We start from the raw sequence: 22,266 nt of genomic DNA on the forward strand, positions 1-22,266 counted from the left end.
ACTGGAAACTGAAAATAATGTAAATATATTCAGGACAGGAGCACAAATAAAAAGAGGCGTGAGACTAGGTTGTCCCCTCTCCTACTATTCACATAATTTATTCATCGAGGAAGCATTTCCAATAATGGAAGATTGGGCAAAGAGGGGGAGGGGTAAAAAGTTGAAATATGGGCGGGAGGAGGAGAGAATTACATCTTAGCAAATTTAAATTCTGTCAATTCTAATGTACATTCACGTGTGAAGAAAGGATAAGTTTCCCTTAATTTCCTCGACCTGTCCATTTGTAAAGACAACGATGGGTTGCTGTTCTCCATTTTTCGGAATAAAATGTAAAGCGAGTAAAAAATTATTTCCTCTTCAAGGCATTGCTTCGCCCAAAAGCTTTCATTTCAAAAGCACCAATTAGCCTCCATCCCTTAGTCAGAATCCAATATAAATAAGGAACTTAATTTAATTAAAACGGTAGCAGTTAGCAATGGCTATTAAAAAGATCTAATTAATAAAATTTTACAAAAAATGCTTACTTTATTTATATGTACCCTGCAAGCCACCGCCATGATGTGTGGCAGGGGGTGAATGCTGTAATTTACTCTTCGCTCCGTGAGTGATTCCCAGCCTAGCTCTTCAAATATTTTGGATACGCTACTATATTTATCATGACAACGTTTTACAAATCTAGCTCCACTGCGCTGCACGCGATCCAATTCGGCAATGAATCAAGCTTCGTGAAGATCCCATATACTTGCAGTATATTCTAAATCAGTACTAACGAACGACAGATCACACTTCTCTTTGATCCAATCATCACATTTAATCAGTATTCTTCCAATAAATCCTATTTTTTCGTTAGCTTGTCCACACATGTATTCTCCGTATCTGTGTTTCACCCAAGAGAGGCCGTGAGTGAGGGTGTTGCCTAGGTATTCAATTGAGTCGACACATTCCATTTCGGTGTTCCCGATGCAGAAGGTGTTCGAGTGGGAATTTCTCTTTTTCCAAACATTTGTGACTGCGCAATTTTTTTAGTTTAATTCTAATTTCCAAGTGTCACATCAGCGTTGCTTAACATTAAGGTCACGTGATAACACTACTGTGTGCTCGGAATATCACGGTAAACCACTGCATCGTTGGCAAATAAACGTATCTTACTAGTGACTGCAGAGTCAATGTCGTTAATATAAAGTAAGAATTAAAGAGGTAAGGAAATAGCCTCAAGAAACATATCAAACCCCGAATATTTCAAATATTCAACTGCCCAATGGCGGCAAATACTCTATCTTGGGAATATTTCTCAAAAAGCAATGAAGATTTTACCTAAAGAAAAAATTAAGTGTTCCCATTATGGTGGTTCATTCCTTAAGAACCTGATCTCTCACACTAATGACAAAGTCTCCAAAGACGAGAGGAGTAGATTTTATGAATTCAAGTGCTCAGAATGTAACACAAAGTATATTGGGCAAACGGAATGGAAAGTTTAAAGGGAGGATAAAAGATTGCTAAATATGCGTAAAGAATAATAATATACGTAATTTCATTCCTTTTCGATGTGTTAAGCGAATTCCACAAAGTGACGCCTTGGACCACAAACTCTACCGTTAATATTAACATTGCTGAGCACAGTGGTTGCCATCAAAGAGAAGCGTTGTGACGCATGCAGGATTTTTTGGATCGCAAATTATTAGCCGTTAGCGCAGCTTAAGTCTTCTCTACACTACCTCCATAGATATAACGATTAGGTTTTAAAATTATGCTAATCAAACGGAAAAAAACCAAAGGAATCAACGAGGTTGTATTGCCTAAATAACCAGCAATTGATTCTGTAGCGAAACTGCTGTGTTGACAATTATTTGCCCGTGGTTACATGTGACAAGAGAGGCTCCAATGTGTCGACGGATGCCTCGGAGGAAAGGCCGACGCTCCGCTGGGAGGAGCCTCGCGAGAAGGATTCCAGGACTGGGAGCTTCGCCTTCCCGCTCCCACCCACTCCCTCCTGCCCACGGCCGGGTGTAAGTCCGGTCCCTCAAGCTAACAACGGATTGACGTGCCTTTCCATCTGTGCGAGATATTACCGCTGGATGCGAGGCTGGGCGTGCGGAGGTCAGCTCGTGGCGAGTGCATGCATCGGACGCCTTTGGTTGCCCGATGAACTTGTCTTCGAAGCGGTTATTGTCGCATGGTCGATTCTCATTCTAATGTGCTCACGTTTTCTCCCAACAGGAGCCTCAAAAATAATAGGACGAGGATACATAAGAACTTGTTCGTGGCCATGGTCATCCAGGTGGTCATCCGGCTGACGCTGTATATAGACCAGGCCGTCATCCGAACGGGAGCGGGCGGGGAGGCGGCCGAGGCGGCCGCGGGGGCCAGCACCGCCGCCGTTCCCGAAGACGACGAGCCCTCCTCGCCCGACGCCGCGGCGCCCTTCCTCCCGTCCCACGCACCGCCGCTCGCCGCCGAGGCGTCGCCCACCCCAGCCGCCCACAGGACGACCCAGGGGGGGCCGTCCACCCAGGGCCCGCCGCCCCCCTCCGAGCCCTCCCCCACCACTGTCGCCGGGCAGGCGGTCGGGATTCGGCGATACCGGCAGGGCATCGACAACACGGTGAGCACGAGCACCCGGGGCAACACGCTGACCACACGGCTGCCCGCCAGCAGGCAACCGCCATTGGTGCACTTCCTTAGAGGCAGTGTGCTGGCCTATGTCGTCTCCCACCTCGCGCTATATCACGGAACACTTAAGGGGAACAGGTTTGAAATCACTCGCGGAGAAATGTTAAATTACGGGGTTAATCCCTTGAATATTAGGAAAAATTAGTATCTTTATAGTTGATCAGTAAACCAATATTATTGGCATGATCGTGCTAGGGTAGAAGAAGATCACGACGGTAAGATTATAAAGGGAGTGAGCGTAGAAGTAATAGGCTTTGGATGCCATTTTCCCCGCAAAAAAATAGGATATCAGAACAACTCGAAGCAGTCGCCTTTTTGGGAAGATATAAATTTTCTATTTACAAGCATGCTAGGATGCTGGTTTCTCTGGCCTCATTTTTACTAATCTTATTTTTATGGCGGCTCTTAGGTAGGACAGGTGTTTCATTAGGTGAGTGATTCCATGCCGACCGTCTTTTCGAACCAACGGAGGCCTGCTTACATTTACATGTATCTTTACTCCTGAAGGAGAAACCGCAGTCATCCATACAATCGTTATTTTATGTATGATATCATAAATGTGTATTTATTATTATTATTATTAGGAAATCAATCGGTTTAGGTAGGTTTTTGGATAGACACAGCTACTAAATAAATATTTTGTGATTCCTAACAAAATACAAAATCCAGTATCCTACTTTACATTAGGCCCCTCTTCATCTCTGAGTACTTTCTTCCTCCCTTCATCACGTCCAACATCCCTATCCTGTTCCTCCCCTTTCCTTGTTTGCCTAACATTCTCCCCTCTATTACAGTCTTCAACATCACACTGCCGGTAAATACCGCCTTCATCCACTTTTCCTGCCTCCACAGGATTTCTCCCATCAAACCCCTCTCTTCACCCACCATACCAAGTACTTATTCGTTTGTTTTCTTCTCAGCCTATTTCACCCTCTCCATTCTTCCCTTGCAAGGGTTTCGTGGGATGACGGCCGCGGGAACCTTGCCTCCCCCGCTGCCGGGCACGACACACGGTCGATTGGGCCGAGCCCCGTAGTTGCCATGAATCTCTGTGTTGTCCATCATTTAAATCTTGTGAATGATAGTTGAGGTGGTTTCCCGTTGCTTTCCTCAATAGTGTTTTTAACGTGACACCATCACTGACTGGCCGCCCCACGGGTCAGACGCCATTGCAGCCGCCGCACTGAGGAACAGACGCTGCTTGGACTACCTTTCGTCTGGCTCCTAACCTTCGATCTATCTGGCATGGGTGACCCTACCAGGAGCAATTATTATTACTCCCGCAAGTACAGCTCTAGGGGTCATCGGAACGCACAAGCCGTTCCACCATGTCGAGGTTGTAGTTCGGGGAGGGAAATGTGTATTTATGTACATATATAGGTATGCATTGTTAGATGTGTGTATGAGGGGTCGAAATATATATATGTAAATAAATAAATATATATATATATGAAATTATATATATATATATATATATATATATATATATATATATATATATATATATATATATATATATATATATGAGTATTTATTCGCCGATTGGCGGGATTTCGTGTTTGAATGTGTATTTGGCCAATGTGGCTCATCTCTTTCTTCTGGCTATGCGTGCCACGAAACGCACTGTTCTTTTCCTGTATGTTGTTGTATGAATTCTAACCACACTCCTTTCCTCTTGTGTATTGTCTATTTCTCCTTTGGTGGGTGAAACAGCCCCCTGACGCCATATCTTGGCTAAAGAATCGGGGCGCTTGGCGACATATAAGACCCACGGATCTCAGGGTAAATTACATATCCTCGATAGCTCAAGTGGTTAAGAGCATCCGCCCGGCAAGTGGAAAGATCCGGTGTTCGAGTCCCGGTTGAGGAAATATTTTTACTCTTGTGATCCGTTCGATTCCGCCTTCCCCACCTCTATTGTGTTCGTCCTTTATACGTGTTCCTATCCCTTTTCCTTATATATGTTTCTGCTCTAAACTGTTTGGTCTTGGTTGCTCTCTGATGTTCACTCATGCGTGTTTTCAGCGCTCTGCATGTTTCACCGATGTACCATTTGCCACAGGAGCATGGCACTTGGTACACGCCTTCTGATATTAACGGTGAAATTCCATCCTTGGGTCCGGGTAGGGTGTCAGCTATCTTGGTGACGCAGTTGAATCTGGTCACCACATCATGCTTCCTTAAAGCCCTCGCGATTCTTTCCGAAGTCCCTGCGATGAAGGGGATGGTGACGTAAGCCTTCGGTTGCGGTCTGGTGTCTTCCTCCCTGTCAGGAACAGCGGTGGTTTGTCTCTTCTTTTCTTCCTTCTCGGCCCTTTTTTAGATCATATGAGAGACCGCGCCAAGTACTTGGCGAGTCGTTAAGTCGGAGCGTCAATCTGGCTCACAATCGGTCGGAGAGGTACATCCTTCTTGTGAATTTTGGGCAGGCCGTACAGTCTCGGTGATTTCGGTGCAGTCGGAAGCAGGCGTCGTTGCCCTTCTTTTGAAATAAGCGATCGTTTTATGATAGCCCTTGTGCTTCTCTCCGTCTTGGCCGTCGGATCGCTTTTCAATTTCCTACAAGTCGGACTGCTGAGGATGAGCGATATTTTCTCTTCGCAATCCTCTCTGTTTATCAGGACTGTTGCGTTGCCCTTGTCAGCTGGTAAAATGATTATACTCTCGCTGTCCCTGAGCTCCTTCAGTGATCTCCTTTCTTTGCCCGTGGTGTTTGATCTTGGTGGTTTTGCGCCATGGAGGATACGTGCGACATCTTCTCGGATTTCGTCGGCGGCCGCCATCGGAAGTCTCCGGATCGATGACTCTACCTCCGCGATGATCTTCTCAAAAGGTATCGTCCTTGGGGTCAAAGCGAAATTCAGACCCTTAGATAAGACGGCTAGGGCGGCTTCACCTAAATGAAAGTCCGTCAGGTTCAAGCCGATTGGCCATTATCAGCCCCATTAATCGAGGTCAGTGGAAGCTGCCTACAATGAAATTGGTTGAATTTATTGACTTGCTTTTCCCGCATCGCCATTAGACTGGCTCGGAAGGAGTCGTACGAAATCCGCTCGGTTGTGTCCCAATCGTCAGCTTGTAGGTTGGCAGCCAGCTCCAAATGAATGTAGTGCAATTCTTCGGACTGTTCGAATTCGGAATTCTTCGAAACTGTTGTGAATTTAAACGACATACGCGGACGCAGCCCGAAAAATGTGGAAATCACAATAAAATCTGATGTTTGAAGAGTGTAATGTTTACAGTGACTGGGGAATAGTATTGCGGAGTAATTTCGGTTTTAGATGCGAATGAATAGAGTGGCTGTGCATTTTTCAATGTAAAAATAGATGTCGAAGTTCAATGGAACACACATTTTTTAGAGCTCTAATTGCCATTTTTTGGAAGATGCCTCTATGCAGAGGAAAAGAGGGAAATATTTACACCTTAGTCATATTACGTGGAATGCGGAGGTCAGCGCTTCAAAGTGGGTCTCTCAGTGCTTTTTGCCTTCAACAAATTTGCGTGAAAAATATGGCTGGACATATTGGAAGAAGAATAAATATTGATGCATTATTTTTTGTGATGGGGTGTTTTAAGTGAGTTCCGAGAAATTAGGCGGTAATTTTACGTAGGCTATCAGGGAGTTGCGTCTTGCGACTGACAGTATGGGGGAGCATTTCGCTGCTGTGCTACTTTAGGAAATTTACTCAGTTGTTCGCTGAAAAAATTGATTCTGGAAGAGATAATTCTGTGGAGTGAGATTCTCTCAGATACTTTTGGCACTTTTTATCTCATGACATGTACGATGAAGAGATTCTGTCGAGGGTTATCTGGACTGGTTCACCAATCGCTTTGCGATTAGTTAGACCTCTCTGGTGAATGCAAATAGCTGCTAAAAAGATCGATTATCCCAAGGATTGTTTCTTTAAAGATTAACTGTGAACTAATTTTACGTCCTCTGGATTTTTGAGCTTTGCGTCACAAAATGTAAACACGAAGGGAAGGCTCAACTTATTTAAATATTCGTCCAGCTTAAGGCTCATTTGAGGATACTTTGGAAAGTTTGATGTGAAACAGATACGCTTTCGTCCTGTTACCACTTGTATTGGAGATTTCAGTCCGCGCGAGGCGACTCTAATGATGTGCCGGAGAACTTCCCCGGAAATAGGCGAACGCCTTCCTTAGCTGCTGCCTCTCCTTTTCGAGGGATGAAGGAAAGGCGATAATATCCCTCGCTTGTTGAAGTTCCGAGTCAAGTGAGCCCAGAAGTCATGAAAACACCGGCAAATGAAGGAAATCCCCTCAGAGGTGGACGCCACAGCAACGCCTCTCCATTTCTTCTTGTTTAGGTACTTGAAAGATATTTTTACGCTATTTGTCAATGGAAAGTTAATTCCTTTTGATTGATAGCTTCCTTGAAAAAACTCTTCACCTCTGTGGCATGCATACACCTCCAACAAATAATTTGGCTAACATAGAAGGATATTAAAATCATATGAATCATAAAATTTTATGTTTTCTATATGTACAGCAACTTTTTCAACTTGACAGGGTGCTACTTGATCAAACCTATCCCCCTAAATGAACAAAAATAAAAATGGTGGAGGTTAAAATGTTGCTACTTGAGTTTAAAGGAATATTTAAATATTAAAGAAAAATAATAAAATGAATAATCTGCCATAAATACATCCGTTGATTCAATCGACTAACGTCCAGAATGAAAACTGAAAAATAAAAATTAACTCTCATGTAAAAATCAATCCGAAGTGAGACATACCGTGAAGCAGAATTAATTGAAATGTAACAATAAGGAGTTGCCGGCAGTAGTTTGGATGGCGACTCCGTCATTTTTGTATTCTTAATGCAACCACTCTCGGGATGAGATGAGACACTGACTTTCGCTTAAATTGGTGCAATTCCGAATGAAATTGAATGGCAAAGCGGGATTCTGCAGGTGGAAATGATTTATTTAGAATATTATTAGAGACAAGAATATACTATTGGCGGAGGCGAGAGAGAGGGCTAGGTGAAGAGAAATATTTGATTTGCTTGCATTGGAATGAATAGACCGGGCACATTGCTCGCCATATAAGATCGAAAATGAGTTTTGAAAGAGAATTAGGATTTAAAACATACAAATTTCATTGGCGAACGAGCTCTTTAGAGAGGTATGTATTAGGATTCCTTAAATATACATTTAAGGAATCCTAATACATAGAAAAATAGAAAATTGGTTGAATATTTCCTCAATAACTCAATACATTCATATATCACTTTTTAAACTTTTTAAGAAGTTTATGATCTAGTATATACTACCTTGATCAAAAAGTTCCCGGAATAACCACCGTGTGGCGCTCCCATCGTTCCGATTTGAGTTCTGTTTTTTTTGTTAAATTGGTACATCTGTTGTTGATATTCCCTTTAAATCTTAGTGTCATAACTTGACATTTGCAAAAGTTACGTAGCCAAGAGTACATCTATCTCTGTGTGTGTTGGCGATTTTTTACAATTTCAGAAATGGATTTAAATTTGCAACAACGAACTTGTATTAAATTTTGCGTAAAAAACGGATTTAGTGGCGCACGGACGTTGGAAATGTTGGAAAAGTGTTTCGGCAACGATTCTCTAAAAAAAACGGTCGTCTACCAGTGGCACGAGCCGTTCAGAAGTGGTCGTGAGTCAATCGAAGATGATGAACGCAGTGGCAGACCATCGACATCGAAAGTCGGTGAAAAAATTGATAAAGTAAAAGAAATGTTGGTCAATAACCGCAAATTAACCATCAGAGAAATAGCGGAGGACTTGAACATTGCCTATGGATCCGCCCAAGACATTGTGGTTAATGATTTGGGTTTCCGTCGTGTAGCAGCAAAGTTGGTGCCAAGAGACCTCAATTTCATGCAAAAAAGAGACCGTGTTGACGTCGCAAAAGACATGATTTGCGAGGCTGAATCCGATCCCACATTCATCAAAAGGATCATTACTGGAGACGAGACGTGGGTTTATGAGTACGACACGCAATCCAGACATCAGGCAAGTGAATGGCGTTCACCAAATGAGCCGAGACCAAAAAAACCACGTCGTTTTCAGTCAAAAAAGAAGGCAATGCTGACGGTTTTCATGGATTACAACGGTGTAGTGCATCATGAATTTTTGCCAGAAGGCCAGACAGTAAACAAAGAGTATTATTTGGGCGTTATGAGACGTTTGCGTGAAGCAATTCGCCGAAAGAGACCAGAAATGTGGGCAGAAAACTCGTGGATTTTGCACCATGATAACGCACCGTCGCACAGTGCTATCATTATTCGTAATTTTTTGACGAAAAATGCAACAAATACCATCCAACAGCCACAGAATTCACCTGATTTGGCTCCCTGTGACTTCTTTCTGTTCAATCGAGTTAAAAAACCATTACGGGGAACGCGTTTTAGCAGCCGAGAGGAAGTAATGGAAAAATCGCAGGAAGCACTGATGGACATACCGAAAACCGAATATAAAAAATGTTTCGAGGATTGGATCAAGCGCTGGCATAAGTGTGTTGCAGTCGATGGGGATTACTTTGAAGGGGACAATATAGATTTAGATGAATAAACTTGTATTTTTAATTTTCTGAATAAATTCCGGGAAATTGTTGATCAAGGTAGTATTTTGGAATGTGCCGGTACTTAAAAATCAACATATTTATTTATCAGTATACATTTCTGCATAATCTCATTTATACACGAAATTAAAGATTTTTGTATATTTTAGAATAATTAGTAATCGTTCTCTTCAATATTCAGTGCAATTTTTAAACAATTGCGGGTAAAATCCTAAATCAATGCAAATATCTCCTGAATATTGACAAAATCTGAAACATTATACTTTTCTTGGTACCGTTTAAATATAATAATCTGTATTATAATTTTTTATGGGCTCAGTAATTCGCGGAACTCTTGCTTTAGCTAATTAATAACGGTGATATATACAGAAAAACACACCAGTGACTCTGTGGAACTGAAATTAATTTTTTAAAAGTCATTTAATTTTTGCCAAATGCGAAAAGTGACATAAATTAAAAACGAAAGTTTTACGCTTCATGTTTAAATAAAGAAATGAGAATAATTGGATAAGAAAACAAACATTGTTTTGGCTAGACACATTATTTCTGTAAACATATTTTGACCGATTCTACATATGCTCGACGAAGCTCAAGGCCTTTCAATGATACTCTCTTCACATTATGAATAGCTCGTACGGAATACAAACTTTGTTCATGCATGCAATTTTCTGCTGCAAATAATAAAAGCACGTTCAAAGCTGATGCGTGGACATTTCCGTTTCTACAGATACCAAAAAATGACCTAGCGACACAGCGATGTCCTTCAATTGAAATGCGCTATTTCTTTTAAAGTGAATAACTCGTCCCACTTCACTGAGAAAGCCATGCGATGCAACGAAGATGCAAATGGATTGCGAGCCCAATCGAAAGTATTTACGCCCATCAGTTCAGCGCAGTCATGAACCGTCCCTTTTAACACGGATGCGTGCCAATCTACATGTTCTAGGATTTTTTCTTTATATTTCAATCAAAGGACAGTTAAACTTTTCAAGCGAACTTCTTGTCGCCTCGACTTTCCAAGTGTGAATTTTTTCACGTTATGGAAATTGAGAGCTTGCCAGGGCTATTCCTATTTGCTGTTCATACCAAAAGACGGAAATGGGAATCCCAGAGCCATATCATGACTAGGAACGAGGATCTGTTAAAAATATAGCAATTACTGATTAGAAGGAAGTACCCTAATTTCCTGTTCCATTCTCGTTAGAGTGCATATATTTCATGATCTTTAAGTTGACTATCTTTGAATGACACACCCTTTCATTTGTGTTAATGATCGCTTTCGTTCATTTGCACAGAAATAAAATAAAATAAAAATTCACGATTTGTTTAACTTGCAATGTGTTTAAAAATTTCAATGGCATCATCCAGGGTAAAAGACATTGATGATGGCGTCAATAAATCAAAATATGATGATTGTATTATTTTACTCAGCAAGTTTATTACTCTATCTATTTGTAGTCCTCACATGATTTAGTCTTTATCTTTTTCGGAATAGGAACTAACATTGATCTCACAAAGTCTTCCGGCCAGATTTCTTCCTCACAAATTTAACGAATAAGTCCATATACTCTCATCCTACCATATTTTTCTAAATCTTTTAGTAGTTTTCTCCCCCACGGCCTTATTTGATTTCATTTCACTGTAAGCCCATTCTATCTCATCGTCAAGTATGCCTGGACTTAAGATGCCTTCACCTACGTCATGTTTCTTTTCTATGTCCCAGCTTGTTGGCCTAAGTCCTTTACCATAATTTCTATATATTCCTTCCATCTCTTTTGGATCTTTTGTGGGTCACCAATGGTCTTTCCCGACTTATCTTTAGCTGTTAACCATGATCTTCCCTTTTTACTTCTCGATAGTGTTTTAACCTTCTTGTAAAGCAAATTAATTTCACCCTTCATCTGCCAACGGCCCATATCCACTTAATTTCGTATCCACTGCATTTTTTAAACAACCACTCCTGCCTTATCTTTTGATTCTGGGGCCACATAACATTAGAACTAAATTGAATTTCAGACTCCCAATCAGCTCTGAGGAGTTGAGTGAATTGATCACACACTTCCTAAATCTGTGTGTAACCCTAATATAATCAAGTTAAGACCGATACGAGTCACCTGGCATTTTCCACGTATGCCAACACATTTTGTGATGCCAGGTTCTGCCAAGACTACCCCATGCCTCTTGTAGAATTCAATTGCTTTCTCCATGCGGTCATTCCTCGGGCCTAAACCGTAGTCCCCAACCTCATTACCATCTCTTCCTTCGCCTACCGTCACATTCCAATCCCCCATCACTATCAATTTTCCCCTGCAGGAACTCACTCGATTACGTGTTCTAACTGATCGTGTATCCTATCAGCTTCTTTCTCCTTATGATTGCTTGGTGGCATGTACCACTAAGCAATGACCGAGTTCGTCGGTTCTGCTTTTATTTCAACTAGTAATATTCTATCCATTTCCCCGGAAATGTTTATTGACTGACCGAACGGGCAAGTATAAAACGTCCCGGTGGGTGAAAACTCACATTTACTAGTCATTGGTCATAAGAAACGAACGGCATTAAAAGAAATAAAACAGTGCTTGCGTGCTCTATATTTACTAGGCTACTTCCTACATCTTTAATTAATATTATGGCAACACCTCGTTGGCTCTCGTCCCGGCCGCGGTATAATATTCTATAGCCATCACTCAAGTAATCCCCGCAATCTTTTTCTCTCTCCTCGAATGCACCTAATATAAATATTTTCCCAATTTCCATCTCTCGTTTAATATTCTCCAATATCCCTATCCTAATCATTATCCTAACATTTCAGGTTCCTATTCTAATCAACTCACTTCTCTTCTTCTACATCTTCTGTGTAGCTGCTGTCGTCGCTTTTGATTGAGAAGGGTGTTTTGACATGACTAAGGTATATATTATATTTCTGAACATCTGAGGGGTCCTTCGTCGGCTGCTGTCCATTTTTCCAGACTTTATATATATATATATATATATATATATATATATACATACATACGAGGGTCATCCGGAAAGTAGTACCCGTTCGTGAAATAAAGACACAAAAGTAAATATTAACAAACATAAAAAATTTTATTTGAAAGAGGATACTTTAAACTACTTCTCAACATAATCTCCAAGCAAATTAAGGCATTTGTCATAACGTGTGACAAGTTTCTGTATTCCTGCTGCATAGTCCTTCGCCGCCAGCTCATTGAGATACGCGAGGGACCCATCTTGCACAAATTTTTGCATAATGCAGATGGTGTTTAACAATTTCATGAACAATTGTTCGAGAAACATTGGGAAAATGCTCACAGATGTCATCAATTGTGACGCGCCGATCGTTCCTCACGAATTCGTCAACTGAGCTCACCAGTTGGTCTGTAATGACAGACGGTCTCCCCGAACGCTCATCGTCGTGTGTGTTCCCCCTCCCCATGTTGAAGTTGCGACACCACCGCCGAACAGACGACTCGTCCATTACATTGTCTCCATACACCTCCTTTAATTGGCGATGAATATCACATGGGCGAACGTTTCTTGCATTGAGGAATTTAATCACTGCCCTCACTTCACAACTGGCGGCGTTCTCAATTTTTTTAAACATTGTAAACAATCACAGAAACAACACAGGCAATGCTAGCGTCACGCAACTTGGCTCAGAGAAGGCAGACAAGCCACTGAAGCTATCTGACCTCGTCCAGCGGCTACTCGCGTCGTCAGCACTTCATGCGGCATGAACGGGTACTACTTTCCGGATGACCCTCGTGTATATATATATATATATATATATATATATATATATTTATATATATATATATATATATATAAGTACAAACAGGCGGTAGAGGAAATCATGGAGGATGTTAAAGAGCTTAGTACAATCGAAGAAAAAAGGAAAAGTTTCAAGAAAGGGTTGTCTAAAGCCGCAAAAGACACTATTGGAACCATTAACGCTAAAAGGACTAGGAAACCATGGATCACGGATGAGATGATTACAAAGACGTATGAGCGGCGAAAATGGAAGAATGTAAATACCGAATTAGGCAAAATGAAGTACCAAGCATTAAACAATAAATTGAGGTGGGCAACAAATAGTGCAAAAGGAGCATGGAAGGAAGGGGAAAGGAAGACGCAGTGCGAGGATATGGAAAGTCTGCAGAGGAAGGGTGAAATCGTGGCGCTATACAGCAAAGTTAAATCGTTATCGGGAAGTAAGAAAGGTAGAGCTATGCTAACAGTTAGAGATAAGGCGGGTAAGGTAATAGTTGACGCAGGAAAGATCCAAGAGAGTTAGAAGGAGTATATAGAAAAACTGTATGGTAAAGAACTTAGACCAACAAATTTAGACTTTGAAAAAGAATATAACGTAGAAAAAGAGAGCTTAAGTCCCAGCATACTAGACAATGAGATAGAAAGGGCATTAAGGGATATTAAACTAAATAAGACCGTGGGGGTGGAGAACATTCCCGCGGAACTATTGAAATGTTTAGGAAAATGTGGGAGGAAGAGGCTATAAGGAGCTGATTCATAGTATTTATGAGGAAGGTATCTGGCCGGAAGACTTTGGGAGATCAGTTTTAGTTCCTATTCCGAAAAAGAAAAATCATGTGAGGACTACAGGACGATAAGTTTGATATCCCATGCAGCTAAAGTTGTTCTCAGGATCATAAACAAAAGGATAGAGAGTAGGGCAAATAATTACTTAGGGGATGATCAGTTTGGGTTTAGGAAGGGTAAAGGTACACGTAATGCTATTGAAGTAATGAGATTATTAGTCGAGAGGAATATAGAACACAACCAGGAGGTATTTGCCTGTTTCGTAGATTTCAAAAAAGCGTTTGATAGGGTGAATTGGGAAAAACTAATGAGTATATTGCAGAAAATAGGAATAGATTGGAGGTAAAGGAGGCTAATCCGCAACCTGTACATGTCTCAGACTGCTCAAGTGCAAGTGGGGAACGGGGAGTCCGGATCGGCAGTGTTAGGAAGGGATGTAAGGCAGGGTGTCCCATTGTCACCGTTGCTGCTCATCCTGTATGCAGAGGAATTGATCAAAGAGGCGAGGGCAGAACTCGAGGTAGGAATGAAAGTGGGCTGGGAATTCGTAAAATCAGTTTGGTTTGCTGATGACCAAGCTTTAGTTTGTCAGTCAGTCAAGGGGTTCGAGGCAATATTGAATGAATTGGAAATTCAGTGCGACAGGTATGGGATGAGGATGAATATTAATAAAACAAAGGTTATGCGATTTTCTAGAAAGAAAAAGGCTAACCTTAACATTAAAATAGGAGGGCAAAAACTAGAGCAGGTAGAACAGTTTACGTGTCTCGGTAGTGTTTTGGACCAACACGGTCAAAGGAGTAAGGAACGTAAGGAAAAGAATTGCGCTAGGCAAAGAGGCTTTCAAAAGGAGGAGGGAGTTGATGACAGGGACGTTGAGTAAAGATATTTAAAAAAGAATCGTAAAAACTTTGATATGGAGCGTAGCTATATGCGTTGCGGAAACGTGGTCATTGAAGCAGGAGGATAGACGTAGACTGGAGGCTTTTGAAATGTGGGCGTGGAGAAGAATGCAGAAGATGAAATGGGCAGAGAAGAAAACAAATGAGGAAGTCCTTGGTATGGTGGGCGAAGAGAGGGGTTTGCTGGGAGCAATCCTATGTAGGCAGGAAAAGTGGATGAAGGGGGTATTGACCGGCAGTGGGATGTTGAAGACTGTAATAGAGGGGAGAATGTTGGGCGAACGAGGAAAGGGAAGGAACAGGATAGAGATGTTGGACGGGATGAAGGGAGGAAGAAAGTACTCAGAGCTGAAGGGGGACCTGATGTAGAGTAGGATGTTGTGTTTTGTGTTTCGTTAGGAGTCACAAAAATATAAATCCCCGGGAAATGGGAATGAATAATTTGTGGAGGGTGTGGTGTACATGCCTAACATCAATTCCTGGGTAAATAAAGTCTTTGAAGTGCATTGGGAAAAAGTTTAGACGTAGATTTATATTTCTTGATGATGAGATGTTGATTTTTTTTAGGATTGGTCTCAGCGACTCGGTGTTAGGTAGGTACAAAATGAAATTGGATGGATTTCTGCAGTTGAGGGAAGTTTTTGGTGTATGGGTATGTTTGGGGGTTCTTTTGTTGAGGAAGGGTTCAGGGAATCATCGTCGGAGAAGGGACTTGTGTAGGTTTGAGAAGTACGAGTATTTATCGATAAAATCGGGATGATTGCAGATGCATTGTCCTCTTGTGGGAATGGAGTAAGGCAAAGAGCTATTGTAATGGAGGCATTGTTGTTTGTAGAATGGATGTTTAGGGGTGTGATATGTTTTAATTATTAATCAAAGGTTTACCACTCGGAAGGTAACTTGAAGGCAGGAATTGATAGAGTTGAAGGAAACACTGGGCGTAGGGGTTGGGATTAAGGTTTCATGGGATTTAGAGCCATGTGGCCAGAGAAGGAAAATATTGTCAATGTACCTCAGCTACAAAAGAACTCGTAAGGGTTGTTTTGGAAGGAATTATTCTTTAGGATATTTCAATATTTCATCGATCATTAAATATTAATTGGGTAGGAAAATTAGTATTCAGTATAATGGAATTGTAGTTAATATTGAGAGAATCAGTATGAATACCCATTCAAAATGTATTATACTTCTTAATATCGTTGTAGTTTTCTTTTTTATGAGATTGATCAAATCGATATCCGTCTTGCGAAGTAATCTGCTGAAAGCTCTATTCCATCCTATTGTCGAATTTGTCCTCCCCTGTATCCTAAAATATAATTCACATTTAAACAGGTGAGCGGCGACTTGGAAATACCAGAGTAATATGTATGAGTGTGGACAATACGAGGACTTGTTCTTTCTATCGTGGCTATTAAGTAACACTTGGCCATAATCTGGAAATCAGACTCCTTTGAGATCCCTACCGTCTTTTAGGCAATATCATTTGCTGTTGCGAATATTCGAGCCTGGAAGGAGAGGAGGAGGACTTCCGTCACAATGGCTGCGTTTTTTTAAACAGCCACCCCAATACACACGCATTGCTCGCCGAGAGGCGGCACGCATCCATTAAATATGAATTTGCGTCCGATTCGTGTGCTGAAGCCTGGGGAGTCAACGATGCGTAATCGAAATTCGGCCAAATATTTTATGTTCTGATGAGCATCCCCTTAAAAGGACCCCTGGGATAGCTCTTTGAGATAAGCTCAACTTTGACCTTTTATGAGACCATAGACCACCACCGAGGACGCTTCTCCCACCGATGATCCGAGCGCGGTAAGAAGATAGAGAGGCGGGAGAAGATGGAAAGGGGGGAAGGGTGAATAGGGGGTGAAGTGAAGGGGGGGAGGGGGGGACATAAATAGAAGAGGGCGAGAGGAATTTCAATGGCGAGGGGGTGGATGCTGTTACTTCTGCATCTTCTCCCCATTCCGCATCTCCCCTTCAAAGAAGTTTTAATTACCGCACGTTCCATTGTTCTCGTGAATCGCCCCGAGGGAGGTCCCTCCCCTTGTCTTTCGCCTTCCGTCTCCTCTCCCTTCTTCTCCCCCCGCCCCCCTTCTCGACGCCCCCCGTCCTACCCTCGGCGGTCTGCTCGGCGCCCTGACCGTCGTGGCGGACGCTCCCAACCTGTTGTTGAGTTCCCAGAGTCATGCTCGGGCAGAGGTTGTTCGGCATTGAGAAGGACTGAAACATCCCAAGTTCGGCCGCGTGTCAAAAAAATGAAGTTAATAATGATTAAAGAGATTAAGATGAGTTTACTTGTGGTTCTGAAACTTTAAGGTGCTCTGCCCTCGGTGACTTTAAGCTTGCCTTGGAGCCGCGTTGGCATTCTGGTTTAGGGATGGGAGAGAACTTGGCTTGGTTGAACCTGAGGGTTACCGAAATTCGAATCGATACCTCCGGACACACCAAATGCTGAGTAGGTTTTTGCGAGCAGGATTTGTCATGAAATTCAAACCATAGGTGGCGTAGGGCAGTGGAGTGGACTTCCTTCATTTAATGACGACGAGGTAGTTAGCACTGAATAATTTGTATCTTATTTGCTGTCAACTTTAGATCGTATCTATGGCTGATTGATTGTTTTTTCTTATTGTCCAGTCAATTTTACTTTTAAAACTACATGTGATCCGATGAGATTGAGAACGGAAAAGGGATAGTGGATGTATTTTATGCATGGAATCGAGCCACATTTACGCTTCCTATAAAATGGATCATAAAATGCAGATATTTATTACAGTTATCCAACCCAGATAAACTCCAGCAACTAATGGCTAATCCACTCGACAAAGGTAGGTTTTCAACGATATGTGAGAAGCTAATCTTTACCTGGAACAATGCTTGATTCGGTTTGACTACAAGGATTCGCCTTTTGCAATAGCCTCCATTACTTTGAGACATTTTCTGTCAATCTTAAGTAGTAGTAGTAGTTTTTAGGGGAGGCGACCGACAGCTAAGGTCATTTGCGTCATAGGGTATGGACAGGAAAGGATGAATGGTGGAGAGAAACCCGGCGCCGGCATTAGCCTACTCTTTACGAAAGGCGCCAAGGGGTCCGCAGGTTAACGTCCCATCTGTCGGACGGCGTACTCACTCAAAGTGCCCTCCACAAAGCAAAGGGATCGAGATACCTCTGAAAAATATTCAACACCGCCGGGATTTGAACCCGCGCCTTCAGGGTGGAAAGCCAGTACGTTAGCCCCCGCACCATCTCGATCCCCCCGGTCAAACTTAAGGATTCAAATTAATGCTTATTTACCTTCCTGATCCTTGCTAAATTTATTTTTGCTGGTTATCCATTTTGCTCATTAGATCTCTACCCTGTATTCTGCCGTTCCAACAATTCACCAACCCCTGTTTTTGTCTGTTCTAATTTTCCGCCAGAAAGACAATTCGTATTAAAATATCCAGAATAAAGATACGAAGTTGATGTAATTATTAAATCAGCGGAGTAGTATATGTATTATATTTTGGGATGTCATGTCATGCCTACCGCAGTAAGAATATCAAGAATAAAAGCGCAAGTTTTGTCCCCTAGGATATCTACCTTTCCAGAAACAGTGCTGATTTTTCGTTAAAAATCCTGATTATTGAGGTGCCTCACGATCAAACTAGTAACTATATGTTTCATAACCTGGCACGAATTGGACGTGAGAGTGATGTGAGGGTGCCTCTTTGTCTCCGTTTTTAAATAATAGTGTTACATTAGCCGTTTCCCTATCTCTGGGACGCTGGCAAAGCACATTTTATATGCTTTCACGGACGGCGCTGTAATTTTATTGCAATGGCATTTTTCATAGCTTGATTGAGTAGTGTGTGTGTGTGTGTGTGGCAGAACTATATTTCGTTTGTATTGCCTTTACTTCGGGACAATTTGATGTTGCAATCCCAGCAATTGCCACCAGTGTCGCCAGTGTCTCTCAGCACAGAATTTGCTGATTTAAAAAGCATTTAAATTAGGGAATCATTCGAAATACGCTGGTCGCTCTTTTAATATATTACTTTCATAATTTTAGCAAAGAGTCGAGCCACTTCTCATCACATCATTCATTTGCATCTGACTTACTCTAACTAACCCAGCACTCAGCGCATGTCGAAATCTACCTCTTCGTAGTAAGCCACCTGCTTATTTCATGAGCTCGCTTGCGTGGCTCCAGGTGATTGCCTTGAATTGAAATATGTATATTTTTATGAAAACAAAACTCATGCCTCTGAATGCACCTTTTATAAGGAAATCCAGTCAACTCTCTGGTGACGTAGAGGTTGCAATTCATCGAAGATACTCATTCCCCACAAACTCATAATTGAGCTAAATTCATCACAATTTTTCAGATCACTGGCCAATCCAAGTTTCCAGCGCTGAGTCCTCTGAGACTGTCGCCCCCGGACCAAAACTGCGTTGCCACTCAGGCGAAGCTCACCTGAAATACGAAGCAGGATTCCCTTCGCTTGTGTCGGGGCGTTTCCCTTGAAGACGTCGCCGACAACTTTGTTGCCGGCATCTGGCTTCCGCCCCAAATGAAATTCCTTTTCCCCGATTGAATTATGCATGTTAGTGCCGAGCCCACGAGAGCGAATCCTTAGCCCTCCTCCCCCCCGCCTCCACTCCCCCGCGCTCGCAATCCAAGTCTAGTCGGGATGCTCGGAGAGGTCTCGCCGCTCTTTCTGTCCCGAATCAGCGGAGGAGGGGGGATGGCGGCGGAGGTGATTATTTAGCCTCGGAGCGGGGGGGGTGGGAGGAGGAGGTATGGAATGGGACGCCGAGGTGGGCAGGGCTGGCGGCCAGAGAAGCGGGACATTCATATATCGAACGATCTTTTTTAAATTATTCGATCCCTCAATAGGTCGATGGGAATCGATATCCGAGAGGGAATTGGAAAAACGGGACCTCGGGGATGAAAGGTGAGAAATGGATGGAGAGTGGGATGCTGTGAGATCGAGGGCAGGTTTGGAGAGGAGGATTGACGGGGAGGCGGTGGCCTCTGGGGGCGCGTGGAACGGGAGGAGATTTGGGATGCGGGGGAGGGGTGGTCAGGCGATGCTGGAAGGAGGCGACGTCCGTCCGAGCGGGTCGCGGGGCAGTGCTGGCAGTGAAGGGGTCGCCCCGACCCCCCGCGACCCCTCACAACGCGGGGCCTGCCTCAGGGAAACCGAAGTCCAGGTGTACGCTTTCGCGTCGAATTGGTCTCGTCGGCGCGTCGCTTGGAGGGCGCGTTTGACGACCGATCTGATCGTGAGCACGTGGCACAAATGCTCGAGTCAACAGCGACGGCGACCAAACGAATTACCTGCTTTCACTTAATTTTTCACGTTGTCAAATGCAATGGGAAAGAAGAGAATGAACGCTATCCTCATTGATTGTTTGCTGATGATTTTTTGATGGTTGTCAATCTGTTAAAGGATGAAGTACAATCAGATCAACAATTATTCATTTCAATTAAAATACTTATGTCACCAATTCAAGAAATACATGATATAAACAGGAGTATCATTGTGATAAGTCAGCGATATCTATGTGAAAAGTGAGGTAGATAAAACGGTTCTATTTTATTTCGTCTCTAATTCCGTGCGTGCATTTATTCAAGCAGAACAACATTATCGCCGCTGAATTTCACAATTAAATACCTTCACACCGTTTTACAGTTTTACGATCTGTATCAACACTCCCGCGTCGAGGGTCTGCGAGTAGTTTTAGTTCACGATTTGAGTTGATGTTACGGGAAAACGAGGAGTTTCTAGAAAAGGGTATCATGGTAGAAGAACGTTAGTTACACTATTTCCGTTCTGAGAACAAGCAGCAATACTCTACGTGAAAACCTTTTTTATTTTTACTTATTTATTTTAGCATCCTGCAAGCCACCGCCAGGGTGTGTGGCTGAGGGAGAATATACACCAGAATAATATTACCCGCACATGACCCTACCGCGGTCGAACAATGTTTCTGTGATCACCTAACGTTCTTGAGAGACGTCCTTAGTGAGTCCTCAACTCAAAAAAAGTTTTTGTGATCACCTGAAGAGACGTCCTTATACTTTATGCAAGAGATTTAATCTGTATTTTAACCTTCGCTCCGTGAGTGGTTCCCAGCCTAGCTTCTTTAATAGTTTTTTATTTTTTTTATCCATCTTTATTTATTTTTATTTATTTTTATTTATTTTTATTTATTTTTATTTATTTTTATTTATTTTCATTTATTTTTATCCATCTTTATTTATTTTTATTTATTTTTATTTATTTTTATTTATTTTTATTTATTTTTATTTATTTTTATTTATTTTTATTTACTTTTATTTATTTTTATTTATTTTTATTTATTTTTATTTATTTTTATTTATTTTTATTTATTTTTATTTATTTTTATTTATTTTTATTTATTTTTATTTATTTTTATTTATTTTTATTTATTTTTATTTATTTTTATTTATTTTTATTTATTTTTATTTATTTTTATTTATTTTTATTTATTTTTATTTATTTTTATTTATTTTTATTTATTTTTATTTATTTTTATTTATTTTTATTTATTTTTATTCATTTTTATTTATTTTTATTTATTTTTTATTTATGTACTCTGAAAGCCACCGCTAGGATGTGTGGTAGGGGGTGAATGTATATGAGACTAATTTTTACCCGGACATGACACTACCGCGGTCAGACGATGTTATTATGATCCCCTACTGTTCGTGCTTTTGCATATGCTGCTAAGTTTATCATGAGAGCGTTTTACAAATCTGCCTCCTGTATGCTACACGCATCCAATTCGGTATTCTTATGAAGACCAAAAAAGGCCAAAATGGTTCCACTCGGAAAGTTATGATTATATCATTTTTAAATATTCCGGGAATCTTGCATTGTGATGATGGACCGTGTGTTCAATAGAAAAATGAACTTTGTAACATTGCATTTGCGATGGCGTTTGCCCTCTACGCCTTGGGGTCAACCAGGAAGAGTAAAGGGACGAGGCTGAGACTTGGTGTGCCTGTGTGAATGAGGGTTTCATCCTTCAAGAGAGTGCAGCTCGCATTTTACCCCCTCCCTCCGGAGCACCTCTCTTTGATCACGTGGCCACAGCGTCACCACGTGGCTCCCTGGCAGGGGCCTCTATTTCGCCGCATCCGGTTCCTCTCCCACAAACACAAATGTTCATTGACTGGCCAAGCGGGCCAGTATAAACCGTCCCGGCGAGTGAAGTCCCACCTTTACCGGTCATTGTACATAAGAAACGCATGGAATTGAAGAAAGAAAGCAGCATGGCTGAGGTGGAAGTGCGGTTTGCGAGAAAGTGAAACTTAAAACTTGGAATAAAATATGAATTCATAATCTAACAAGAAAGGAAAGCCGTCAGGGAACGGCTTTTTACAAAAGAAAAAAATAACGTATTAAACAGCACTAACTGCCCACCGGCGCACTCTGAGCATAGAGCGGTAAAAAAAGGAAGCGGAGGCGAGGGCCGCTCATTCCCCACAGCGTGAAATTACCCTTGGGCAAGAGGAAGCGGGTGACAGCAAGGCCGTGAAG

The 22,266-nt window shown here is 41.9% G+C and overlaps 1 protein-coding gene across 1 annotated transcript in view; it reads left to right on the forward strand.

Annotated features, from left to right (window-relative positions):
* Positions 1-22,266, forward strand: part of Pdfr (Pigment-dispersing factor receptor) — a 291,502-nt gene that overhangs the window by 196,943 nt on the left and 72,293 nt on the right. Inside the window, exon 6 of the mRNA XM_071595271.1 lies at positions 2,218-2,602. Within this exon, the coding sequence (XP_071451372.1) occupies positions 2,218-2,602 (385 nt within the window). The remainder of the gene's footprint in view (positions 1-2,217; positions 2,603-22,266) is intronic.

Source organism: Hetaerina americana, unplaced genomic scaffold (genome assembly GCF_022747635.1).
Source record: "Hetaerina americana unplaced genomic scaffold, ioHetAmer1.1.p SCAF_7, whole genome shotgun sequence".
NCBI classification, from domain to species: domain Eukaryota; kingdom Metazoa; phylum Arthropoda; class Insecta; order Odonata; family Calopterygidae; genus Hetaerina; species Hetaerina americana.